The 27425-nt window shown below is 35.9% G+C and overlaps 1 protein-coding gene across 1 annotated transcript; it reads left to right on the forward strand.

The window, feature by feature from the left end:
- The first annotated feature begins 3067 nt into the window (after positions 1-3067).
- On the forward strand, positions 3068-26934 carry LOC130442945 (uncharacterized). Its single transcript, XM_056777354.1, has 15 exons — positions 3068-3161; positions 6432-6641; positions 6849-7033; positions 8271-8366; positions 10921-11158; positions 11404-11588; positions 11964-12155; positions 13027-13282; positions 19247-19462; positions 22451-22635; positions 23276-23371; positions 23425-23662; positions 23714-23898; positions 25980-26171; positions 26755-26934. Exons 1-15 carry the CDS (start codon positions 3083-3085, stop codon positions 26932-26934), a joined length of 2733 nt encoding a protein of 910 aa, XP_056633332.1. The 5' UTR covers positions 3068-3082.
- Positions 26935-27425: the final 491 nt, after the last annotated feature.

The following is a 27425-nucleotide window of genomic DNA, read 5'->3' on the forward strand; positions in this document are numbered from 1 at the left end:
TCAGTTATTTGCGATACGCATGGAATATTGTTAATTGAGTATCCACAAAAGTAAAAGATAAGAGTCGTTGGATCGTTTGAATGCAAAAATCAAGGAAAAATGTCAAAAAAGCCACTTAAATTGAACGAATTGCTTCCTCATCCACCGTATAGTCCAGATCTGGACCCCAGTGACTACTGGCTATTCGCTGAACTCAAAAAAATGCTTATCGGTAAGAAAGTCAACTCAAATGAAGAAGCAATTGATGAAACTGAAGTTTATTTTGAGGCAAAAGACAAAGCACGACATCGAGAAGTTTGTACTGGTCTTGGACGAGATTACATTGAAAATAAATAAGATTTTTGAGAAAAAAATTGTGTTTTTCTTAGTTAGTCGCACGATTTATTGTTTTGAGAAAAAATTGTTAGTTAGTCGCACGATTTATTGAGTGATGTGTATTTCTAAATTCCCTCCAATTTTTCTACTAATATTTTATTTTCAATGCCGTTAAAAACCCATTTACTGCTCGTTAATTTAGCAAATAAACGTTTCTAATCTAAATGTACGTTAAAAATATAATTGTTTTTGTCAATATTCACATATTGTTTCCAAGAAACGTGCGGCAAATTATTTAAAGACCGAGAAAACTTAATCCCTGCTTTCGAACGTTTTGTTTGCAAAAGTTTTGCGTTTACTATAAATGAATATTCGTAGCGAGATCTTCGATATTCAGACAACGGTTATTTTCTACTTCGAAGAAATTTTCATTGTGTGTAAATTGTTGTTACGGAAACATAGTGGGGGTTCTATTCTAATACATATAAAAATCTATATCGGTGCTTTTTTTTTAAAAAATTATCGCCGTTAATGATCTAATTTGTGCTTGGCAAATGAAAACATGGACAGTAAGTGCATTTTTGATAATTTGGTGATTTGTTTTTAGTATTTCTTTTTTTGCATTTTGCATCTAATAAAATATTTCGTTTGGTTTCGGAAGAAGCGTATCTCAACTGTTTTATTTAATGTTTGTTGTAGTTATTTCATTTTGTTTTTCCGATTTTCCGATCAAGTGTTTAGTAGTTATTTATACAGTTTGTCCTGCATAAGAATTCGCACCGATCGGAGCTCAAAATATGACGTTTAGGACAAGTTCCTTTTAAACCAAGCGCCTCAAAGTTGACAAAAATTAATTTATTCGCAACCCTTTCAATGTTATTCGAAAAGTTACAAAAAAGTGAAAAGTTTATTCCAGATTTATCAGATTAATACGAGGTCTGGCTATTAAATAACGAGACTTTCCATACGTTTTTTCCATTGATCGAAGCAGTGCTGGAAGTCTTCGTTGGTGAGTACCTTCAGGAGTTCTGCCATGTTTTACCGCTTCCATCGACTCAAATTCAGTCCATTTCGAAGCAGATCTTTTCTAAAAACTGAGCAGACCCGTTGAAGCAAGAGTTTTTGGTCGGGAGTCCGGTTTTTTGGCACCAACTTCGCACAGACTTTTGTCATGTATAATTCCTGGTGTAAAATTTTTCTAACCGTTTCTTTATCGGCGTTTACAGCCTCGGCAATCATCCGACGATCTGCACGCACTATTTGGTTCATTTCAAGTTCAGTGGCATTTTAGAGCATCGCTTCGACCATGGACTGGTTTTTTCAGAAGTGTCCATTGTGGTCAAACCGGAACTCGAACCGGTGATGTAGTACAGGCCTTTAAACTTGATTTTACCATCATTTATCTCGTGATTGACAAGAGTTAGAAAAAAAAGCGAATAAGAAATTTGTAGGAAATTCAATTTTCTACAAAAAAGGTCTGTAGTACAAAGTGGCTAAAATCAATATTTTCGAAGATATTTAATGATAAAGTTTTTGTAATTTCAAATTTTTATAGAAAACCACGTCAAACTATATAACCTGAAATAAAAAAATTTGTGGAAAAATCAAGTTTAGAGTCTGCAATGGACACTTGAATAGAGCATTCAATTTTGAAAAAAAATTAGTCCATGGTCGAAGAAATTTAAAAATAAAAAATGGAAATTGTTTTTTAATGGGAATTCTTCACATCCCTCGGTCGCGGATTTAGTACAAGGAAATTTTTTTGAAACAAAATTCCACGATGGGACAGAAAAAAATAGTTAAAAAAAGCACTCTAATACATTTATTTCAATAAAAACAATTTAATAATGTTGTAGAACATTTATAATTTATATTTATATTTTCTTTTCGCCAAAAATTGGACTTAAACAGTATCTCATGATGATTTTTTCTTTCATTGCTTTTCTTTGTAACGCAATCCCACAAATCTCCTCGGGAATCAACTGGAGGAGAGTAAACAGACTATTTTAACGCCCTCCAAAGAAACTAATCACATTTATTCAGATCCAATGAGCGGGGAGGCTAATGTTGAGTACATTCCACTTTTTTGAATCTTGGTGGCTCAAATAACATGAGGTGGTGCTCCGTCATGGTTAAATCAATATTCCAATCTCAATCGTGATGGTTAATCATCTAATTTAGTTCCGTCAGTAAGCAGGTTTGGTAAAATGAGAGATCCAATCAAATAATCATCGTTAACATCAATCTAAACATTCATCTTATATAAAAAAAAAACGTCCTAAATATATTCCTAACCAATTAGCACGGATGCAAGATGCTGTCGATAACTAACGATGAAAAATACCTAACCTAACCTAACCTAACCTAACCTAACCTAACCTAACCTAACCTAACCTAACCTCACCTAATTTAACCTAACCTAATTTTACCAAGATGCTGAAGACAACCAACGATGAAGAATACTCCAAAGTTGCGTTTTGGAAACCAAAGTATTTTTTATATCGTCAATGTCGTTTAGATTTTCATTAAAACAATAATCAAGGAATATAATTATTTATATATAAATAAATCAGAATAAAATCTGTCAATGTTATAATTTGATTCTTCGATTTTATTCAATGAACCTTTCAATTCTATTATATTAACAATTATGTTTGCAGTGGGGGGTAAATCACAATCGATGACAATATAATCTGTTTAATCATTAACTATTATTGTTTAGTTGTTCATTGTTATTGTTTTTGTGTAGTGATTTGGGTCAAGCGTTATGCAGGGACATACGAATATCGCGTACAATTTGGATTTGATAACATCGGAAGTTATTTATTATAGCAGATCATTAGGCGGTAATAGATAATAATAGAAATAGAAATTTGTTTATTCGACACTTTTTTCTTGACATATTGTCAACGATAGTTCATTTGCGCGTAATTTTTCCGCATTGCATTATATGCTGGATTCTCATTTTCAGCTTCCTGGCACTTATCATACACTTTAATACTCAATATATGCCAAAACTTCGAAGCTGTTGCTCATTTTCAGCTTCCCAACCCTTATAATACACTTTTCTACTTGATATAACCCAAAACGTCGAAGCTGTTGTTCATTTTCAGCTTCCAAGCACTTATCATACACTTTAATACTCAATATATGCCAAAACTTCGAAGCTGTTGCACATTTTCAGCTTCCTGGCACTTAACATACACTTTAATACTCAATATATGCCAAAACTTCGAAGCTGTTGCACATTTTCAGCTTCCTGGCACTTAACATACACTTTAATACTCAATATATGCCAAAGCTTCGAAGCTGTTGCTCATTTTCAGCTTCACAACCCTTATCATACACTTTAATACTCAATATATCCCAAAAATTCGAAGCTGTTGCTCATTTTCAGCTTCACAACCCTTATCATATACTTTAATACTCAATATATCCCAAAACTTCGAAGCTGTTGCTCATTTTCAGCTTCCCAACCCCTATAATACACTTTTCTACTAAATATATCCCAAAACTTCGAAGCTGTTACTAATTTTCAGCTTCCCAACCCCTATAATACACTTTTCTACTAAATATATCCCAAAACTTCGAAGCTGTTGCTAATTTTCAGCTTCCCAACCCCTATAATACACTTTTCTACTAAATATATCCCAAAACTTCGAAGCTGTTGCTAATTTTCAGCTTCACAACCCTTATCATATACTTTAATACTCAATATATCCCAAAACTTCGAAGCTGTTGCTCATTTTCAGCTTCCCAACCCCTATAATACACTTTTCTACTAAATATATCCCAAAACTTCGAAGCTGTTACTAATTTTCAGCTTCCCAACCCCTATAATACACTTTTCTACTAAATATATCCCAAAACTTCGAAGCTGTTGCTAATTTTCAGCTTCCCAACCCCTATAATACACTTTTCTACTAAATATATCCCAAAACTTCGAAGCTGTTGCTAATTTTCAGCTTCCCAACCCCTATAATACACTTTTCTACTAAATATATCCCAAAACTTCGAAGCTGTTGCTAATTTTCAGCTTCCCAACCCCTATAATACACTTTTCTACTAAATATATCCCAAAACTTCGAAGCTGTTGCTCATTTTCAGCTTCCCAACCCCTATAATACACTTTTCTACTAAATATATCCCAAAACTTCGAAGCTGTTGCTAATTTTCAGCTTCCCAACCCGTATCATACACTTTAATACTCAATATATGCCAAAACTTCGCTAATTTTCAGCTTCCCAACCCGTATCATACACTTTAATACTCAATATATGCCAAAATTTCGAAGCTGTTGCTAATTTTCAGCTTCCCAACACGTATCATACACTTTAATACTCAATATATGCCAAAATTTCGAAGCTGTTGCTAATTTTCAGCTTCCCAACACGTATCATACACTTTAATACTCAATATATGCCAAAATTTCGAAGCTGCTGCTAATTTTCAGCTTCCTGGCACTTATCATACACTTTAATAATTATTAAGCCGACGCTTGCAGATGGAACGATCTTTGTCTTCTTTAGATTAGATTCTCCCTCTTCAGTCCATTGTTTTGATTGTTCTTTTGCTTCGGGTTTGAAATGATGAACCCAAGTTTCAACCATGGTTATAAAACGGCCCAAAGATTCATCACGACGCCGTCTGCTAGCTCCACGATCATCCAGTACCGCCTGGATTTTCTTCAATACTTCTGGAGTCTTCACTGGATCTACTTCAGATTATAATTGGTTGGATCAAGACGATGACCAATTTTTTCCATGGCCAAACAAATACTAAACAAAGCAACGTTTTCAAACGTCAAACATATACAGCATATATACACAGCGTATAGGTTATGTACTTTCTAATACAGTGGAATTTTTCCAGCAACTACCGCCATCTCTAGGTCAGGCTGAATAATTAAGATAGTTTGAGAAAAACTGTTAACATTGACATTATTCTGATCGCGAGTTTTGATAGCTTTCGATTGATAAAATATGAATTGATATGACAATGATAGGAAGTGGAAATCTGAAGAATATCAGGAAAGTTTTTTTATTTAAAAAAAAAAAAAAATGAAAGTTCACCTTCAACTATTGCATCATAACGTTATTGTTGTTTAAATAATAGACTGCAGAAGTTAAAAACAGCGAAGTAGTGACCTTGACCATGCAAATTGTTTAATAATATCAATTATGTAAGAAAACTTATGTTATTGTCCGTACAATAATAATATAACTTGATTAACAAAAGGTGAATGGATTCTAAAACTTGAGTCGAGTGAGAAATGAATTTGTTGTTTTAAAAAATCTCAAGTTTTATTAGCAGCACTAAAAAACGTGTCTTACACTGCTTAAAATGTCTCCCGGAGTCCAGATTGTCTCTTAAGACCAACGGTAATCTGCAAGCATTGCCTTGTGGGGATATTTTCCGGAAAAACTTAAGGTAGAAATGTAAAAACATGCAGTTACCAGTAAATTTGACAAACTCCATCTTATATCATTTTCATTATCATTTTTATTCTTCACCAAAGTCTGTTTTTACGTTTATACACTCAATTAATCTATGCTCCAACATTTTTAACGATTCCAAATCATAGTTTCAGTCTTTCTTCTCAAAATATAACGATAACGTCTTCGTCTGATGAAAAATTGTTCTTCCCAAGTGAAAATTTAAGGTTAGAAACCAAGGAAAAGTCGCCGGGGTTCGGATCTGGTAGATACGGAATGCGATTCGTCAATTTTAGTCATGGTGATCATGTGGAATGTTAGAAGGTGTGTTGTCCTGATGGAAAAATACTTTCTCTTTCACTAAATGTGGGAGCTTTCGGCAAATTGCTTCCTTTACGATAATCCCATGACTACAACGGTTGTCATTACCATGGAACGGACTTGGTGAGCTTATTTGATGGTTTTGTTGATTGTCTTCATCATCTAAAAATTTCTCGATCGTAAATGATGACGCAAAATCCGCGTACACAGAATCTAACTCCTTTTTCGTTTGTGTAGGCGTATTGTTTTACAAAAACGATCTTTTTTCTATTTTTAGAAAAATCTTAGTGAAGAATAATGGTGTTGGAAGTCTGGTATAAAAAAAAACATTCACGTTGAAGTATTTTTTCTTATTTCTAGGCAGAGGATTCTTGTGCCTAATACTGGGACTATGTTTTCCATCATCAAACTCCCATTTTCGACCAAGTAACAAATTTTCAATTATCCACGAATTTACACATTTAGAATTTGATTATCCTTCGAAACAAGACAGACAAGCCGATATAGAATCTGGTGTGTTTATACCTGGTAAATTAGCACCTATAGACACCGACGCCTATTTCAATCCAAGTAAGTACGACTTAAACAACAAATAATTGCTTGGCCGTCTTATTTTTTTCTATTTCGACGATATTAATAACAAAAATAATGAGGTCGGAATGCTGAACCACGAACCACGGTTCTTCATCTATAGACTCAACTGAATACCTTCACCTGATCAGCCGGCACGATCTGAATCCCACGCGTATAAATGTTTCACCAGGCAATTTATTTCAGAAACCAAAGAAAAAACGACGTTTATCACAATTCCTAGATTTCAAGACGGCGTACCCGCCACATTGGGTACCATTGTTCGCAATAGTAATGGATATCCCATCATTAAACCGTATCCTTCATGGGAATGGTACAAAAATCCTCAGTCTTGTAACAAATTAAGGATAGTTTCGGTTTACAGGATCATGGTAAGATTTTTAGAATTACAATTGATCATTTAAAAGAGAGACAGAGAGAGATAGAGACTTAGGAGAGAGATAGAGACTGAGGAGAGATAGAGGGAGAGAGATAGAGAGAGATAGAGACTGAGGAGAGATAGAGGGAGAGAGATAGAGAGAGATAGAGACTTAGGAGAGAGATAGAGAGAGAGAGATAGAGACTGAGGAGAGATAGAGAGAGACTGAGGAGAGATAGAGAGAGAGTGAGGAGAGAGATAGAGACTGAGGAGAGAGAGAGAGCGACTGAGTAGAGAGATAGAGAGATAGAGACTTAGGAGAGAGATAGAGACTGAGGAGAGATAGAGGGAGAGAGATAGAGAGAGATAGAGACTGAGGAGAGATAGAGAGAGACTGAGAAGAGATAGAGAGAGACTGAGGAGAGAGATAGAGAGAGAGAGAGAGAGACTGAGGAGAGATAGAGAGAGAGAGAGACTGAGGAGAGATAGAGAGAGACTGAGGAGAGAGATAAAGAGAGACTGAGAAGAGATAGAGAGAGACTGAGGAGAGAGATAGAGAGAGAGAGAGACTGAGAAGAGATAGAGAGAGACTGAGAAGAGATAGAGAGAGACTGAGGAGAGAGATAGAGAGAGAGAGAGAGAGAGAGACTGAGGAGAGATAGAGAGAGAGAGACTGAGGAGAGATAGAGAGAGACTGAGGAGAGAGATAGAGAGAGACTTAGGAGAGAGATAGAGACTGAGGAGAGATAGAGAGACACTGAGGAGAGAGATAAAGAGAGAGAGATAAAGAGAGAGAGATAGAGACTGAGGAGAGATAGAGAGAGACTTAGGAGAGAGATAGAGACTGAGGAGAGATAGAGAGAGACTTAGGAGAGAGATAGAGAGGGATAGAGACTGAGGAGAGATAGAAAGAGATAGAGACTGAGGAGAGAGATAGAGAGAGAGATAGAGACTGAGGAAAGAGATAGAGAGAGATAGAGACCGAGGAAAGAGATAGAGAGAGAGAGATAGAGACTGTGGAGAGAAATAGAGAGAGATAGAGACTGAGGAGAGAGATAGAGAGAGATAGAGACTGAATAGAGAGATAGAGAGAGATAGAAAATGATAGAGAGAGATAGAGAGAAATGTCATTTTGCGAAAATTATGAAATTTACCATTTTTCATTCTGAAATGAATGAATAGCAAAAAGACGATGCAAACCTTCATGTTGTAAAACATAATGGATACTAATAAACGTTTTTTTACTTCAGATTGATTCATGTGATCGATTATGGGTAATGGATGGTGCCCAGATTGGAGAAAAAGTGGCGTGCCCACCACAAATAATGGCTTTCGATTTGAAAACGGTGAGTGATTATAAATATTCATGTTTCTAGGTCTGTTTTGTTGTAAAATTAGTTTTTTCTTAATAATTTTCAAAAGATATAGAGGAATTTTGACTACTTCCAGTCTTTTTCAAAAAACAAAAGACGTAATATTATATATCAAGCTCCTTGTATTATTTGTGACGTTATTCATATAGGACAGACATCTCAGTATTTAGAAAATAGACTTAAAGGTCATCAATACGATAAAAAAAAATGAAACTGCATTAACGAACCATGAAATATCGAAAAAAAACATGTATTTAATAAGAAAGATTCCAAAAATTCGTGGAACGGAATCTAATACACGAAAAACAGAATTTTTAGAAATGGTTTAGCTATAAATGATAAAATAATTTAAGTAAATTCTAATAAAACTACAAATAATTTAATTGATGACTGCTACATATTTTTGAGATGAAAAATAGTAGGAATCGTCAATCAAAATCAAAAATTAATTTCGAAAATGTATTCTGTGGTTCTTCAAAAAACTTTCCTGGCTAATACCTCGACGAATATTGAATTACTCCTCTGTAAAGCATGATGTCAATCGATTTCTTTGTCGATAATTATTAACGATTCCCAACATCTCGCAATTGCAAAGATAGGTTTGTAACCAATGACTAGTTTCGACGTTATTACGTCTCATTAAAGTGGTTTAACAACCCCTTGTTCGGGCTCGAGACCTAAACTGAATACAAAGTCAAAAAGCATCGCTATTTGATTCATTTCCCAACGAACTGGCACCATCCTCACTTCCAACTCCGACACACTGGTCAGGTAGAAATCTAGTGTTAAATGAATGTGTAAAACGTATCAAAATAAATGAAATTTCGAAAATGTATTCTGTGGTTCTTCAAAAAACTTTCCTGGCTAATACCACGACGAATATTGAATTACTCCTCTGTAAAGCATGATGTCAATCGATTTCTTTGTCGATAATTATTAACGATTCCCAACATCTCGCAATTGCAAAGATAGGTTTGTAACCAATGACTAGTTTCGACGTTATTACGTCTCATTAAAGTGGTTTAACAACCCCTTGTTCGGGCTCGAGACCTAAACTGAATACAAAGTCAAAAAGCATCGCTATTTGATTCATTTCCCAACGAACTGGCACCATCCTCACTTCCAACTCCGACACACTGGTCAGGTAGAAATCTAGTGTTAAATGAATGTGTAAAACGTATCAAAATAAATGAAATTTCGAAAATGTATTCTGTGGTTCTTCAAAAAACTTTCCTGGCTAATACCACGACGAATATTGAATTACTCCTCTGTAAAGCATGATGTCAATCGATTTCTTTGTCGATAATTATTAACGATTCCCAACATCTCGCAATTGCAAAGATAGGTTTGTAACCAATGACTAGTTTCGACGTTATTACGTCTCATTAAAGTGGTTTAACAACCCCTTGTTCGGGCTCGAGACCTAAACTGAATACAAAGTCAAAAAGCATCGCTATTTGATTCATTTCCCAACGAACTGGCACCATCCTCACTTCCAACTCCGACACACTGGTCAGGTAGAAATCTAGTGTTAAATGAATGTGTAAAACGTATCAAAATAAATGAAATTTCGAAAATGTATTCTGTGGCTCTTCAAAAAACTTTCCTGGCTAATACCACGACGAATATTGAATTACTCCTCTGTAAAGCATGATGTCAATCGATTTCTTTGTCGGTAATTATTAACGATTCCCAACATCTCGCAATTGCAAAGATAGGTTTGTAACCAATGACTAGTTTCGACGTTATTACGTCTCATTAAAGTGGTTTAACAACCCCTTGTTCGGGCTCGAGACCTAAACTGAATACAAAGTCAAAAAGCATCGCTATTTGATTCATTTCCCAGCGAACTGGCACCATCCTCACTTCCAACTCCGACACACTGGTCAGGTAGAAATCTAGTGGTAAATGAATGTGTAAAACGTATCAAAATAAATGAAATTTCGAAAATGTATTCCGTCGTTATTCAAAAGAGAAAACAACTACTTTCCTGGCTTATATTGAACTTAATACATCTTTTCACATAAGATAAATTGTCGAAAATGCTTTAGTGTTACTCAACTTTACTAAAACAAAAAGAAAAACTATAAATTAGTGTTGAATTTAGGAAAGTTATATCTAGACTATGATTATTTCAGTGGAAGTGTTCTAGACTTCTTCAAAAAGTACTCTAACTCAAAACCTTAAAGTTTCTATGATTATGATTTATTTTTATTGGATTCTTTCTTTCACTTTGCTTTTTCTTTGCATGCTTGAGCCTTCTGTGCTCTGAGTGCAACGTTTGCTTGTTTTGTACCAAAAGCGCAATCGAATGAACATTTCCCATGCCTTATTAACGTTGTTTGAGAAAAATGGACGAATTTTTTGCGTCGATAATAAAACTTGATGCAACCTCTACACTCTTAAAACGAAAAAACTGTCGAAACAGGGAATTGCAAAGAGCAAATTCCTCCAAAAAACTTTTGTTCGTCGTCTAAATGTAAAACAATGTTTGAAACTCGTTTTTATACTGTTATTTTTATTCCAGAACACGTTAATAAGTAAATTTGAACTACCTGCAAATCAATGGACCGAAAACTCGACATTTGTAACTCCAGTTGTTGACATTGTGAATCGTAAAAATAGATGCGAAAACACTTTTGTTTATATGGCCGATTGTACTGGTTATTCAATAGTCGTATACGATCACAAAAAAAGAAATTCTTGGATTGTCAAAGACGAAACAATGATCTGGAATCCAAACTTTCAAACGTACTCCATAGCAGGTAATGATAAAGTTAATGGTACACTGTAGTTGTACAGATTTAGTGACAAAAACTAGCAGCAGAACGAATTTACAGGCTTCCCACTTATGAATTATTCATCTTTCATCGCCTCCAAGCTAGAATTTCTGGAATCGTTGGTCATATTCATACTGAACAAACTACAACTACACCAACACTCACAATCACACTGTCGAACGCGCCGACGTTTTTTTCCTTCACTCCATAGATGATATTCTTTGTTACAGGTCAATCTTTTCAACTTCAGGATGGAATATTAGGTTTAGCTTTAGCTCCAAGTGTTCCCGTATACGGAAAACGTTTATTCTATCACGCCATGTCGAGTGAAACCGAGCATTGGGTCAAAACATCCGATCTACAAAATGAGCAGCTTTTTACCAGTGGACGAAATTCGTATTCCCGTATTTTTTACGTAAGTAACAAAGTTTTTAGATCATTTTTTGATTTAAAATCACGTTACAAGACTATACAGCCCTCGGCATCCACATATTTCACTTTTTCTTCTCATTTTACTCGTACATCGTTCTTCCCACCTCCTCGTTTTACCATCTCGCTCTCGGTGCTTCATTATAGGTGATTCTTCAATATTTCAATAGTTTTTCTGTTTGTGCTACATCATAAGCTTGTCCAATAGCAAACAGAACGACGTTATGATCAAGCTTTGTATTAGTCAATGTCCAATTGTTTCTATAGTAGACATTTTGAAAGACAATGCAAAATAATAAATAAATTAGTGAAGTGAAGTGAAAGTTAAAAACATCGATGGTTTTTTTTTATTATATTCCAGACTTATAAAGGTACACGACATACGCAAAGCGCAGCCGAAGCTATAGATAAAGATGGAGTTTTATATTTTGGTTTAATGTCGAATATATCAGTTGGTTGTTTTGATACAGATGGTGAGTACGGTATACCTGGAGATTATTCGGATGTTATAGCCCACAACGAAAATACTCTACAGTTTATCAGTGGTATGAAGGTAAGAAAAACTATTTCAATCTATTGTTAAATACGAATTTGAAACAACTAACAATACAGTCACTACAAGTGCTGATTCATCCGCAGCAACACCGTTTAGATCAGTATGGACATAACCTCAATTTCTAGACGTCTAAATGACCTACAAACCTGATACTTGTCTCTCTGAATAATTCCAAAATTGCCATCTCGTCGATCGCCGGAATCCAAATTGCTTCCGCGTCTACTATATTCTCCAGATTCTACCCTCCTAAACTTTTTTTTGTTATTATACCCCTAGATCGTCGATGAAGAGATAATCGCCTAAATTGGAGCTTATTTTGAGGCTAAAGACAAATCGTATCATAAAAATAGTATCGATAAATTGTATGACTCTTGTAGATCGACCCAACAAATGGTGGTCAATGTTTTGGGCTCGAAGCGCGTCAATGCTGGACTCATACCTGAGTATTCTGCCAAAACGACATCGATTGAAGATGCTTAACAACATATCTGATGATCCTACATTCATCGAACGTCAAGGCTCTCCAGAAATCTAGCGAATGATGTTAGAAAAATGATCAGGAACAGAAAAAATGGTCTAGTTGAACATTTTGAGGTTCTACTAGAGAAAATTCGTTTTTTTTTGTCAGCTCGGGTCCAATTTGATCACTTGGTGTTGCTGCTTGCGCACCCAAGATACACGCTACTAAATATCAATACCAAATGCCTCAATTTTGATCTAATTTGTATCGAGAAGAATTACTATGAACGTGAAAGTTTTATTTGCAATGTTTTTCGTGTGAATTATCTCTAGTTTCTTCTTCTCTTTTCTTCTCCAAGTCGGGAGGTTTTATACGGTGGTTTAATCACTATTTTTGTTTCCTTTTTAGGTTATAACCGATTTATCTGGAGAGCAATACGTACAACTGCTATCTTCCAGATTTCAAAAAGTCGCTACAGATACTATTAGTCCCCGAGAAATAAATTATAGGATACAAATAGCGAGTGTTAAGAATTTGAGGTTAGGTACTAGATGCAAACCGTCGCAACGACCTGGACCACCGGTGACTCATGAACCTAGTTATAGTACTCCTACTTCCAATAGTTACAATAATGGAGGACCAGTTGTTTTTCCTTCGAATGATTAATAAATATACTTTTCAAATTCAACAATTTGTTATTACAAAAATTAGATTATTAAAGTAATCGAGTTTATTTGAAAAAAATAGTCGCAAAACACGTGAAATTTTGTGAACGCACCTTTTTACTTGGCATCTAACTGTCACTGTCAGTTTATTCAGTAGACATAACCTTTTCATCGTGGTGATGTACACAAACAAACAACGTCTGCAAATTTAAAATATTCACTACAGAAACTTGACAATTTTGAATTTAGTTTGTGAACGCACCTTTTTACTTGACATCTAACTGTCACTGTGAGTTTATTCAGTAGACATAACCTTTTCATCGTGGTGATGTACACAAACAAACAACGTCTGCAAATTTAAAAAATTCACTACAGAAGCTTGACAATTTTGAATTTAGTTTGTGAACGCACCTTTTTACTTGACATCTAACTGTCACTGTCAGTTTATTCAGTAGACATAACCTTTTCATCATGGTGATGTACACAAACAAACAACGTCTGCAAATTTAAAAAATTCACTACAGAAACTTGACAATTTTGAATTTAGTTTGTGAACGCACCTTTTTATTTGACATCTAACTGTCACTGTCAGTTTATTCAGTAGACATAACCTTTTCATCGTGGTGATGTACACAAACAAACAACGTCTGCAAATTTAAAAAATTCACTACAGAAACTTGACAATTTTGAATTTAATTTGTGAACGCACCTTTTTACTTGACATCTAACTGTCACTGTCAGTTTATTCAGTAGACATAACCTTTTCATCTTGGTGATGTACACAAACAAACAACGTCTGCAAATTTAAAAAATTCACTACAGAAACTTGACAATTTTGAATTTAATTTGTGAACGCACCTTTTTACTTGACATCTAACTGTCACTGTCAGTTTATTCAGTAGACATAACCTTTTCATCGTGGTGATGTACACAAACAAACAACGTCTGCAAATTTAAAAAATTTACTACAGAAATTCCGAGTCGGTGGCCAGTACGCAGTAAGAGCGTTAACTCTGATTTTCGTTCGTAATTCTCGACCTAGTAACAAAGTTTAATGGAAAAGTTTGAGTCTACATATTCGTTGTTTGATATTACCGTGCCGGAGAGACTACGGATTGGTCGAAGTGTCGAAAATATCGCTGCCGATGTAGCAAATGATTCAAATCAGTCAATTCCACGGCGTTCTCAAGAGTTGGGCATCGCCAAAACCACTTTATGGCGAATTTCGCGTACGGATCTTACTTTAAACCCATACAAGATCAGGTTCACTCAAGAATTGAAGCCGATGGACCATTCGAAGCGACGTACGTTCTCCGATTGGGCTCTGGAATAGATCATCTTCAGTGACGAAGCTCATTTCTGGCTCAGTAGGTTTGTTTAATGAAAAACCACTTCATCCACAAAAGATAACTGTTTGGTGCGTTCCAATCAATTTATTGAAGAACAGGTTTGATTGTATGTGTTATCTCAAGAAATAGAGCAGTCGTTTGGCCGCCTCGTTCGTGCGATTTGACGCCTCTAGATTTTTTTCTTTGGGGCTACGTCAAGCCACCATTGAACGTGAAATGGCAGCCGTTTCAACGGAAATGTATGCCGAGGCATGGAAAATTGGGTCCAACGAATCAACCGCTGCAAACGTGCCCGCTGTGGCCATTTAAGCGAACTCGAGTTCCATTCATAAATGTTTTGAATGTACTACAACCCGATAATAAAGTTTTTGAAATATCTCAAATGGTTTTCATTTTATTTTGAACCAAAATTTGTCAAGTCGTTATTGGATTATTTTCTTCTGGATTAAATAAGATAAATCATTCTCTAGTCTCTTGATCTACCACTAATGGTGGGTCCTAAGGGATCTTTCTTTCTGGAAAAGGTCTTCTCAATTACAACAAGACAATATGTAGCGTCAGCGCGGGCGCAAAACATGAAATTTTATACATCCACTTGCGTAAGGTGCTAAAGTTGATTTCTTCAACTCTTTCTCAGTTTACATGGAATTTCTTGGAACAGGAAGTGATTGTGGGCAGTTGTTGCTTTCCCTGACCTAGTTCATCATTTAAATATTTTGAATTAAATTTGGTTATTGTCGTAATTAAATGTTCGTATAAACATTTATATTAACTATTTTCGGTTTTAGAAAGGTTTATCATAATTTATGATTATTTCTTCTCTTAATTTTTTATTCTAACCACTATTATTTTGTTTATCAATTATTTGTAGTGTACAACCATTAAAAACAAAGAGAATCAACAGGATTCTTTCACTATCCTGTTGACTGCGCCAGTTAAGAGTTATTTTTTAAAAATTAGACTATATTGGAATAATATAATGACGATTAATTCATTGGGGTGTTAGTAAAGTTGTTGAATGAGTACAGATTTATATATTTGTAATAGGGGTGGTTCTATACTGCGGGTTATGGGAACTATATCTCACCCAAAGTATGTATTTCTAGTTGTAATAGGAACAAAATGATTATTTGGCATATTGTTATCAGAAACCGTCATTTTTTTGGCATTTTCTAAGTACAATCAAACGTAGAAACAATGCTAAGTCATTAGTACGGTTATTTATTGTTTTGTAGTGTACAACCATTAAAAACAAAGAGAATCAACAGGATTCTTTCACTATCCTGTTGACTGCGCCAGTTAAGAGTTATTTTTTAAAAATTAGACTATATTGGAATAATATAATGACGATTAATTCATTGGGGTGTTAGTAAAGTTGTTGAATGAGCACAGATTTATATATTTGTAATAGGGGTGGTTCTATACGGTGGGTTATGGGAACTATATCTCACCCAAAGTATGTATTTCTAGTTATAATAGGAACAAAATGATTATTTGGCATATTGTTATCAGAGACCGTCATTTTTTGGCATTTTTTAAGTACAACCAAACACAGAAACAATGATAAGTCATTAGTACCGTTATTTATTGTTAATTGACGTATTATTTTACAAATATTTAAGCAGTTGTGTTTCCATCTGTTAGCAATGAATGGTAGATTGATATAACTTTGTTGTAATTATTATTTATTTATTTAATTTCATCATTATTTTTTTTTAAACAATTAAATATTAATAAAATACTTTTCTTTGAATAATTTCGGTTTTTATTTCACACCCTTATATCTTATTATTGACTAAAATCGCACAAATTTCAAAGGACTACGTTAATAACCACTTTCAAAATACTTATTACTAGTTTTGGTTGACAAATATTACCAACTGGACAAAAAATCCAGATCTACCTATGGAAATTCAAGTACATTCCTGTTGTTCAGGTTCGCGGGAACCCCCAGAGACTAACTTGGACCTAACCTATCTTAACGCGACCTAACCTAACCTAACCTAACCCACAATTCCACAATGGTTTCGAACGTTAAATAAAAAGCTTTTCAATTTTATCAAGAATCGAGAGAAATCTAGCCAAAAAAAAACCTACAAGATGTCAATCTCTATAAGTCTTGATTACTAAAAAGAAGCTCAAATCAATATAATTATTGTTATTAGTAAAAAGGGATGGCAGTTTACGATTGTGGTTATGTACCCGTCGGAGCCGGCGTCGATTCATTCATATATCAATTCCAGAAGTCAGTTTTGTGAGGTACAATCAATATTTCATAACAAACCGTCAGTCCACGTGGACTTATCATCTCCACTGTTTACCAATGAACACATCGAATCGTAAACCGAAGCCGAAGCTATCGGAAGGCGTATGTACACTAATTCTTTGTAATATTCCTGCCAGACAGCAAGTTATTTTTAATATATTCGAATGTTTGAAAAAGGAATCTAATAATGCGTTTATAAGCAGGACGATACTTTAGATTGTTGTGTCCTGAAACATATTGTACTTGCCCACAATTCGTAAAGGCACCTTTACATTATTTCTGCAGCTTTTCCGTTAAAGTCATTACAAAAATTGTAGTCAGCATTTTGCATAACTTATTTATAAACTTGTCTTTTTGAATCAAGTGCTTGAATATTGTTGAACAGCACACGCCTGTTACACCGAGTCATAAAAATATACTGCAAGCTTAGTTTTTACAATCGGATGACAGGAATCCCAAAACAAGGGGCCATCACCGTTCCGCTCGATGTGACAGACTCATTCCAGCACGTTTCCTTGGTCTTTAGAGCAAACCAGTTTAAAACCACTTAAACAACATCAAACACTTCTCTGTAAGACGTTTTAAATTTTCGGTACCATCTCTTGAATTCACGAGCCGCTACTGATTATATCTCAAAATCAGCAGGACAAAATACGCGTCGATCTCCATCATTTTTTTGTGTTTATTTTCAAAATCTAACAATTGTTTACATTTCGGTAACGATAATATTATTTATTTATAAATTGAAGTTAAATTTTTATTTGTATTTTGATTGTTATTCTAAATAAAACATTCATAGAATACAAAAGATTATTTTTAATTAAAAACCCACGCCTGTTTGTACATAATATATTTCAATATTTATGTGGTAGACAGCTAGAAACTTCAAATTCTGTAATTTTCGTAAAGTATAAAGTAAAAGTATAAAATTCAATATGATTCATAATAAAAGCTGGAAATAACCACCTCAAGCCAAAATACAGTCTATTTGGATACGATTCTTCAAATCTTTGGTGTTAGAGGAACGCCTCTGGCGAAGGTATCGAGGTCTCTAGGCACAGTTTTTCCTGGGAACACAGGATCGCGTCAGGGAGACCCACTAGTGACAACACTGTTCAATTTCTCACTGGAGGGGGCAGCAAGGACCAAGGAGTTGGAGCGAGCAACTGAAGCAACAGGATTCAAAATCGATGGGCAGAAAACCTCAAAGAGAACCCCGACCTCCCAAACCACGTCCCAAGTAAGAGAAAATCGCTTCCATGTTAAGCAGATGCTTCTGGACAGACCAGAGAGCGTTCAAGTTAAGAGGGCTTTCAGTAAGCTCCTAATTCACAAGACATTAGTCCTGTCCTGTTTGCGAGGAGGATCCGGAGGAATATTGAGCTGAGACAGATGTATGGCGAGTCAGATTCGGTGACGTCGTTCATTCTGAGGTGGCTGGGATACGTGACGAGGATGCCTTCTGGCTAGCATCGCAGAGGTCGACCAAATGAGGTGAAGACTCCAGGTACGTTGGACGGGGAGTATTAGGCGAACTTATTGCAACGTTTGAGCGAGAAAAAACGCATTTAGCTAAGAAGAAGTGTTGTTTAATCGAGACAATGCACCAGTTCACACATCAGTTATTACAAAATTGATTAATGAAAGTCTGAATTGCCACCTCTTCCTCAGATTTAGCCTTCTTGGACTGTTGGTGCAATTTTCCAGCAATGAAGAGGTTATGTTGGTAGTTGTAGGGGAGTGTATGGGGATTGCTGGGTCTTGTACATCTTCGTCCGATCAGAAAACCATAAAGAAACAGCGATTTCTTCCATTGACAATGAAGAAACTTGTGTTACCAGATGTGTACACACTTCCAATCAATACTTGATGATGATGATAAGGTTAGAAACATCTTCCAATGATTTTTGCTTGCGTGGTTTGTCGCCAATGGGGAATAGTTTAGATTTTCACTAATTAAATCAAAATCTTGTCGTTGACGTCGTTATATAACGAAATTTTTCTGATGAATCAGTCTGATGGCGAAAACTGCGTGAAAATACACTTAGTAGTTTTTTTTAATTGGTTTTTCGAACATACCATATCTTGAAATGCATTCGCTCGAAAAGAATTTCCATATGAATACAAATTATTTCAAAAAAACCGTTCCCATTATTCAAAAATATGTACGGTTATCAATTCCATTGAAATTGAGCAATTTACGTATATATAAACAAGCTGCTACATAATATATTTCAAAATTAGTTCGTAATTTTCGTTTAAAATGGTAACTACAAGTAAGTGTTTCAATTTTCATGAATTTTTCTTTAAACAATTAATATCTTTATATACACTTTTATTTATTACAGTTGGCAGATTATTTTGCCTGGCGCTTGTTTTATATATCTTGCCGAAGCCGACGTTTTCGCAGAAGGGAATGAAAAAAAAATTCTCTATTCAATACGAATTTTCCTATTTGGAATTTGATTATTCCTCAAGACGAGATAGAGAAGCTGCAATCAAATCTGGTGAATTTATACCAGGAAAACTTGCTCCAATCGACACTGACGCGTATTTCAATCCAAGTATGTACAGAATATCTATTAGCTCAGTTCATGGATATGAAGTCCTCAAAAGGATCACACAGTATAGTTCAAAACAATTTTTTTGTTTGTAATATTTCAGACTTCTAGCTACAAAAAAATATTGCGCTAAATTGAACTTCAGTGCAACACTGTAAATTTCTTCAGCAGCTTCCTTCAGATCTAAGTCAACAAACGATGGTAAAAAATTATCAAATTATAGAAAATATGTTGATAAAATTTTAATTTATAAACATATAATCAAAAACCCACTGTTAAAATATTTCAGGAACCACTGGAGGATCAAAATACGAGGTCTGGCTATTAAATAACCCAACTGGTTTAGAATTAATCCCTTCAATACATTCCCCTCTCGTCGCCACACACATTTCCATACGTTTTTTCCAAGTGCTGGAAGTCTTCTTCGGTGAGGGTCTTTAGGAGCTCTGCCATGTCTTGTTTTACCGTTTCCATCGACTCAAATTCAGTCCTTTTCAAAGCAGATCTTTTTCTAAACTTTCAAGGAAACTGAGCAGACCCGTTGAAGCAAGAGCTTTTGGTCAGGAGTCGGGTTTTTTGGCACCAGCTTCGCACAAACTTATGTCTGGTGTGATGATTCCTCGTGTAAAATTTTCTTTAACGGCGTTTACTGGTTTCGAATTAATCCTTTCAATATATTCCCCTCTCGTCGCCACACACCTTTTCCATACGTTTTTTCCATTGATCCAAGCAGGGCTGGAAGTCTTCTTCGGTGAGGGTCTTTAGGAGCTCTGCCATGTCTTGTTTTACCGTTTCCATCGACTCAAATTCAGTCCCTTTCGAAGCAAATATTTTTCTAACCTTTCAAGGAAACTGAGAAGATCCGTTGAAGCAAGAGCTTTTGGTCAGGAGTCGGGTTTTTTGGCACCAGCTTCGCACAAACTTATGTCTGGTGTGATGATTCCTCGTGTAAAATTTTCTTTAACGGCGTTTACTGGTTTCGAATTAATCCTTTCAATATATTCCCCTCTCGTCGCCACACACCTTTTCCATACGTTTTTTCCATTGATCCAAGCAGGGCTGGAAGTCTTCTTCGGTGAGGGTCTTTAGGAGCTCTGCCATGTCTTGTTTTACCGTTTCCATCGACTCAAATTCAGTCCCTTTCGAAGCAAATATTTTTCTAACCTTTCAAGGAAACTGAGAAGATCCGTTGAAGCAAGAGCTTTTGATCAGGAGTCAGGTTTTTTGGCACCAGCTTCGCACAAACTTTTGTCGTGTGTGATTCCTCGTGTAAAATTTTCTTTATCGGCGTTTACTAGTTTCGAATTAATCCTTTCAATATATTCCCCTCTCGTCGCCACACACCTTTTCCATACGTTTTTTCCATTGATCCAAGCAGGGCTGGAAGTCTTCTTCGGTGAGGGTCTTTAGGAGCTCTGCCATGTCTTGTTTTACCGTTTCCATCGACTCAAATTCAGTCCCTTTCGAAGCAAATATTTTTCTAACCTTTCAAGGAAACTGAGAAGATCCGTTGAAGCAAGAGCTTTTGGTCAGGAGTCGGGTTTTTTGGCACCAGCTTCGCACAAACTTATGTCTGGTGTGATGATTCCTCGTGTAAAATTTTCTTTAACGGCGTTTACTGGTTTCGAATTAATCCCTTCAATATATTCCCCTCTCGTCGCCACACACCTTTTCATACGTTTTTTCCATTGATCCAAGCAGTGCTGGAAGTCTTCTTCGGTGAGGGTCTTTAGGAGCTCTGCCATGTCTTGTTTTACCGTTTCCATCGACTCAAATTCAGTCCCTTTCGAAGCAAATATTTTTCTAACCTTTCAAGGAAACTGAGAAGATCCGTTGAAGCAAGAGCTTTTGATCAGGAGTCAGGTTTTTTGGCACCAGCTTCGCACAAACTTTTGTCGTGTGTGATTCCTCGTGTAAAATTTTCTTTATCGGCGTTTACTAGTTTCGAATTAATCCTTTCAATATATTCCCCTCTCGTCGCCACACACCTTTTCCATACGTTTTTTCCATTGATCCAAGCAGGGCTGGAAGTCTTCTTCGGTGAGGGTCTTTAGGAGCTCTGCCATGTCTTGTTTTACCGTTTCCATCGACTCAAATTCAGTCCCTTTCGAAGCAAATATTTTTCTAACCTTTCAAGGAAACTGAGAAGATCCGTTGAAGCAAGAGCTTTTGATCAGGAGTCAGGTTTTTTGGCACCAGCTTCGCACAAACTTTTGTCGTGTGTGATTCCTCGTGTAAAATTTTCTTTATCGGCGTTTACTAGTTTCGAATTAATCCTTTCAATATATTCCCCTCTCGTCGCCACACACCTTTTCCATACGTTTTTTCCATTGATCCAAGCAGTGCTGGAAGTCTTCTTCGGTGAGGGTCTTTAGGAGCTCTGCCATGTCTTGTTTTACCGTTTCCATCGACTCAAATTCAGTCTCTTTCGAAGCAAATCTTTTTCTAACCTTTCAAGGAAACTGAGAAGATCCATTCGACGATCTGTACGCACAATTTAGTTGATTTTGGTGATTGTTTCCGGAGTTCAAACAGTCACAGGGCGACCTGGGCGCTGATCATCTTCAGTACTTTCACTAAAGCGCTCACACCACTCAAAAACACGCGCGCCAGATAGAGAATTGTTTCCGTAGGCCTCTTGCAACAATTTATAGCACTCAGTCGGAGAATAGTGAACGTACTACTCGTCTAGGGTGCCCTCTAGGCGTGCAGTCTCGTTATTTAATTACCAGACCTCGTATACTGTTGCTTTGTTTGTAACGTTTCAGACATGACGTTTAAAAATAATTATTGTACTAAACTAAAGTTTAGTTCTTGGAGAAAATTTACCAAATACAGTTTTCTTCCTTAATTGCCTTTTCATCAGATCCGGTTCATAAATTAGTTAACCAAATCGTGCTTAACGATTTATCAAATTATAGAAAACGCCGTGTCCAATTTAATGTGTTATATTTGACGATATTTATCCAGGATATATTTTTTTTTTTTTAGAAACCAACCAAAAAACGACGTTTATCACAATTCCCAGATTTCAAGACGGCGTACCTGCTACTTTAGGAACCGTATTTAAAAATAGTAGCGGATATCCCATCATTAAACCGTATCCTTCTTGGGAATGGTTCAAAAATCCCACATCTTGCAACAAACAGAGGATTGTATCAGTTTACAGGATCATGGTAATATATTCATTATTCAAATCGTCAATTTGAAACGACGATTATCCTTGTCGTACTATCGAATTTATGGGGAATACTTTACCGATATTTTCTCCCATAGGACGAATTGGTGAAGACCCATAATTCCTATCCTCTTTCTCCTTTCTCTAATATTCTAGATACGAAGTCTTCTTGCAAGCCAATAGAATGTGGAGTGCCCCAAGGCTCAGTACTAGGCCCTATTTGAAACTGATCTCGGTGCAAAGCAGGAAGAAGTTAATATCTTAGATGAGGTCCAAATATGTAACTTTAATTTTAGAAACGTTGAGACAGAGAAGTTTGGAATCGCACCATGATTTAAAGGTGATTAGGTCATTAGATACGGTCCTATGTAGTGCCGTCAGATCGTCTGCAGTTTTACCACTGATAGGCGAAGCAGAAGAAACAAAATAGGGCCTAGTACTGAGCCTTGGGGCATTCCATATGGCTTGCAAGAAGACATTGTAGTATCAAGCTTTACAAGCTGACTTCTGTTGGTGAGGTATGGCTTAAACCATGCAAGAGGTGTCCCTTGCAATTTGTTAATCAAAAAATTTTGATTAACACAATCGAAAGCCAACGTGTGGACTTTGTGTGTCTAATATCTATATCATATATTTAGGTAGATTCGTGTGAACGATTATGGGTAATGGATGGAGCACAGATTGGAGAAAAAGTGGCTTGCCCACCACAAATAATGGCTTTCGATTTGAAAACGGTAGGATTTTGTACGAAAGCATAATCACAGTCGTTATTATCCTTATATTTCAGAATAAATTGATAAGTACATATGAATTACCGCAGGATCAGTGGACCGAAAACTCGACATTTGTAACTCCAATTGTTGACATTGTGAATCGTAAAAATAGATGCGAAAACACTTTTGTTTATATGGCCGATTGTACTGGTTATTCAATAGTCGTATACGATCACAAAAAAAGAATTTCTTGGATTGTCAAAGACGAAACAATGAAACCGGATCCAGATTTCGAAACGTTCTCTATTGCAGGTGATAATAAAATGTAACTTTCGTATTCTGTCAATTATAATGACCTTTCAGGTCAATCTTTTCAACTTCAGGACGGAATATTAGGTTTAGCTTTAGCTCCAAGTGTTCCCGTATACGGAAAACGTTTATTCTATCACGCCTTGTCGAGTGAAATCGAAACTTGGGTCAGAACTTCCGATCTACAGAACCAGCAGCTTTTTACTGACAGTCAAACTTCATATTCCCACATTTTTTACGTAAGTTATTTGATTATTTTGTCTGAAACGCTTTTACAATGATAACTACTACTAACTAATTGAAGTACGCTGGTTCTATCCTAGTGGAATGTCGAACCAGAGACTCTTGGTGGCTCGAAACAGATATTGGTCCCAAGGCCAAGTCCCAAAACATAGAAAACATCAAAAAAATTGTACAAAACAATCACTAAAACCAGCCAATGAATTTTCAATAACGTGTGTTGTTGCCCTTCGCTCTAATTACAGCTTCCATTCGTCTTGGAAAGCTTCTAAACAGGTTCTGGACGTATCCTTGCGGCATGTTTTCCCAGAAGTTAAAAGGAACGTTTTGAAGATCATCTAGTGTTCTTATTGGTACCGGATGTTGCTGAATTTGCCATCCTAGATGATCCCAGACATGCTCTATTGGGTTAAGGTCCGGGCTACGTGCAGGCCAATTCAGGGTGGGTACTTCGACATCTTATTAGTACTGTCGAACCTTTCTAGCAGCGAGTGGACGACCAATATGAGGCATGTAGAGCACTACGTGGTGTTCTAGGTTATTGGTTATGTACCTGTCAGCATTTAGTCTTCCATCATTCACTGGTACTAACTCCGCGCGACCCTCGAAAGAAATTCCTTCCCAAACCATGATAGAGCCACCGCCAAAGCTTCGGTTTGACAAAAATTAACCAGACGTGGACCTCTAGCTGGTACTCTGGCTACTATCTGCTTCTTTTAGCCTATTTCGAACTGTTTGTAGGCTTATTCGGACATTACGAGCAACAAACAGATCTTCGAACGGTGGTTAACCTCAAATAACGAACTCCAATTACCCCGGCGACGTATCTTTGATTGCGGCCATCTTGTATGAGCGCGATGACTCCAGCGGCTTCTTCATTCGTCGCAAGTCTTGTTAAACGTTGAGGCACACCCATTATTAACAAAATAAATTCAAATTTTCACTATACAATAACACAATTTGCTTAGAAAGTTCTCGATCTCCAAATGATTTACTCGAGCATTTTTGTAAAAATGTTGTAAAAATCTAACATAACATAGTCATAGCTGGAAAATCTTTGGTCAACGAGCCATTTCTTCAAATCTGGGAACAAAAAATAATCCGAGGAGGGTAAATCTGGCGAATAGGGTGTATGAGGTAGCGGTTTAAACCTAACCTAACCTAATTCATCAATTTCGACGTTGCAATACTGGATATCTTAGCCGGTGCATTGTCATGATGTTGATTGTGTGAAGAACTGGCTTTATTTCTGTGAAACATTGCTAAACACTCGATGGAAACATCTTCACGATGCTCTTTTTGTTCAATTCCACCCGTCTTGCGCACTGCTTTCTTCTAATGTCCACATTTTCAGTTAATATTCGATGTTATGCAGAGTTTGAAAGCCTACTATGTTTGTTAGTGGATTTTTTTCGATATTTCTGGAGTCGTCACCTCATTTGGTCGACCACTGAGATGCTGGTCCTTGCAGGTCGTACGGCCTCGTTTAAGGTCTGATATTCATTATTTTACTTTTGATAATAAAGTAGCAGCCTTACCCAGAATAGAATCTAGACCACTTTCGATATTCATGTTTACAAATTCATCGAAAACGTTCACTATTAATGGCTGCCAAACGAATACTAAACAACGTGGCGTGTACAAACTTCAAACATATGCTGTGTATAGGTTATGTACTTTCTAATACAGTGGAAACTACCGCCATCTCTAGGTCACGTCATAACATGTTTAAAAATAAAATATTACATGTTTAAAAGCTTCGTAAACGGTCAAAAAATAAACATAAACATAAGATAAAACAATTCTTAAACTTCGTACCATCACAAATTATGTTTACGTAAAGATTTTCCATCAAATTAAAATTAAAACTTTTTCTTTCTAACCTTAATTCTGTCAAAAACGTCAATGATGTTGTCAAACGGTAATTTTTGTGTGTAACACCAGTAGTCGCACGCAATCGATTCTTTATTAATGATAATTTACTAAAGGCTTGTTCACACGACGGTACACCCATTGGTGCTACCATTAAATGTCGAAGAATTGCGCACCGACTCCAGTCCTTTCTTTTTATGAATTTCAGACCTACAAAGGTACACGCCATACGCAAAGCGCAGCCGAAGCTATAGATAAAGATGGAGTTTTATATTTTGGTTTAATGTCGAACATATCAGTTGGTTGTTTCAATACGAGAGGCGAATACGGCTTACCAGGGAATTATTCAGATGTAGTAGCTCGCAATGAGGAAACTTTACAGTTCATTAGTGGCGCCAAAGTGAGTAAATAAATTTATCTAAAATAACGAGATACTTAGTGAATAAACTTTAGACAGATAAAGTTTAGACTACAATCACACCAACACCCGTAATTGCACTGTCGACGTGCGTTTCGATAACCAAGTTATCGTCTTCGGAGACTGTTTATCTGAGTATATTCCACAAATAATCCCGATAGTTTACAAACAGGTTTAAAAGTCGAAACTAATCATTTTCTGACTATCAAAAACTCTTGTTGGAACACATTTGAGTTGGTGTGCATAAACAAACGTTCGAAGATGCTTTCCACGGATTACAGAAGCTGAAAAAAGGGAAATTTATTGTCAAACGGATCTGTACAGTTATAAAAGATCCTCATTTATAGTATAGGAAAGAATTTTTTTAACTTATTTGTTGGTTATTTAAGGTTATGCAAAATCATCGAAGTGAAACTGTCAACTGTCAACTGTCAATATTGAAGTGACTAGAGTCACATTTAACTTACATTTTAGCTTTTTCTTTGTAAATTTCGAAAGTGTCGTAGCGGAAAACATATTTTAAATTAATAAATACTATTTTCCTCAATGATAGTTTTCCTTTTAGGTAATAGCCCGGTTTCCAGACGTCGAATATCTACAAATAATATCCTCCAGATTCCAGAAAGTTGCTACAGATACTTTGAACCCTGCTGAAATTAATTTTAGAATACAAACAGCTTGTGTGAGGAATTTGAAAGTTGGTACTAACTGCGATCGAAAATATAACGGAAACAAATATTATTAAGTCCTTAAAATTGCTCCTTTCTATTTTTAATAGCAATCAGGAAAAGAATTGTTTGTTTTCGCTTCGATTTATTGTTTTTGTTATTTATAATCACTTAACGTTCTCATTGAATTGATATTGAACTTGAAATGTGTGTGCGAAATAAATATTTATATATTTGTATTTGAATACTATTCACAATTAGCCTGTATTATTATCTATTAAATCCTTGTTTGCATTGTGTTTGTTTTTATTCATAATTATTTACTAAATACGCCAATCAGTCTCATCAAAGAGATGGAGATTGTAAAGAAAATTGCTTCTGAATTCCATATTCCTGCATTTGACCAATTATTTCAATCTTGTTTGTTATTGAATCATCTATATAAGCTTCCGATACGGTTTTGTTATTTAAGGTTATGCGAAATCATCGAAAAGAAACTGTCAACTATCAACATTGAAGTAGCTAGATCTCGCATTTAAGGAAGTTAAAGTTGTCTACTCCAGAGCGT

Source organism: Diorhabda sublineata, chromosome 4, assembly GCF_026230105.1.
Source record: "Diorhabda sublineata isolate icDioSubl1.1 chromosome 4, icDioSubl1.1, whole genome shotgun sequence".
Lineage (NCBI taxonomy): Eukaryota > Metazoa > Arthropoda > Insecta > Coleoptera > Chrysomelidae > Diorhabda > Diorhabda sublineata.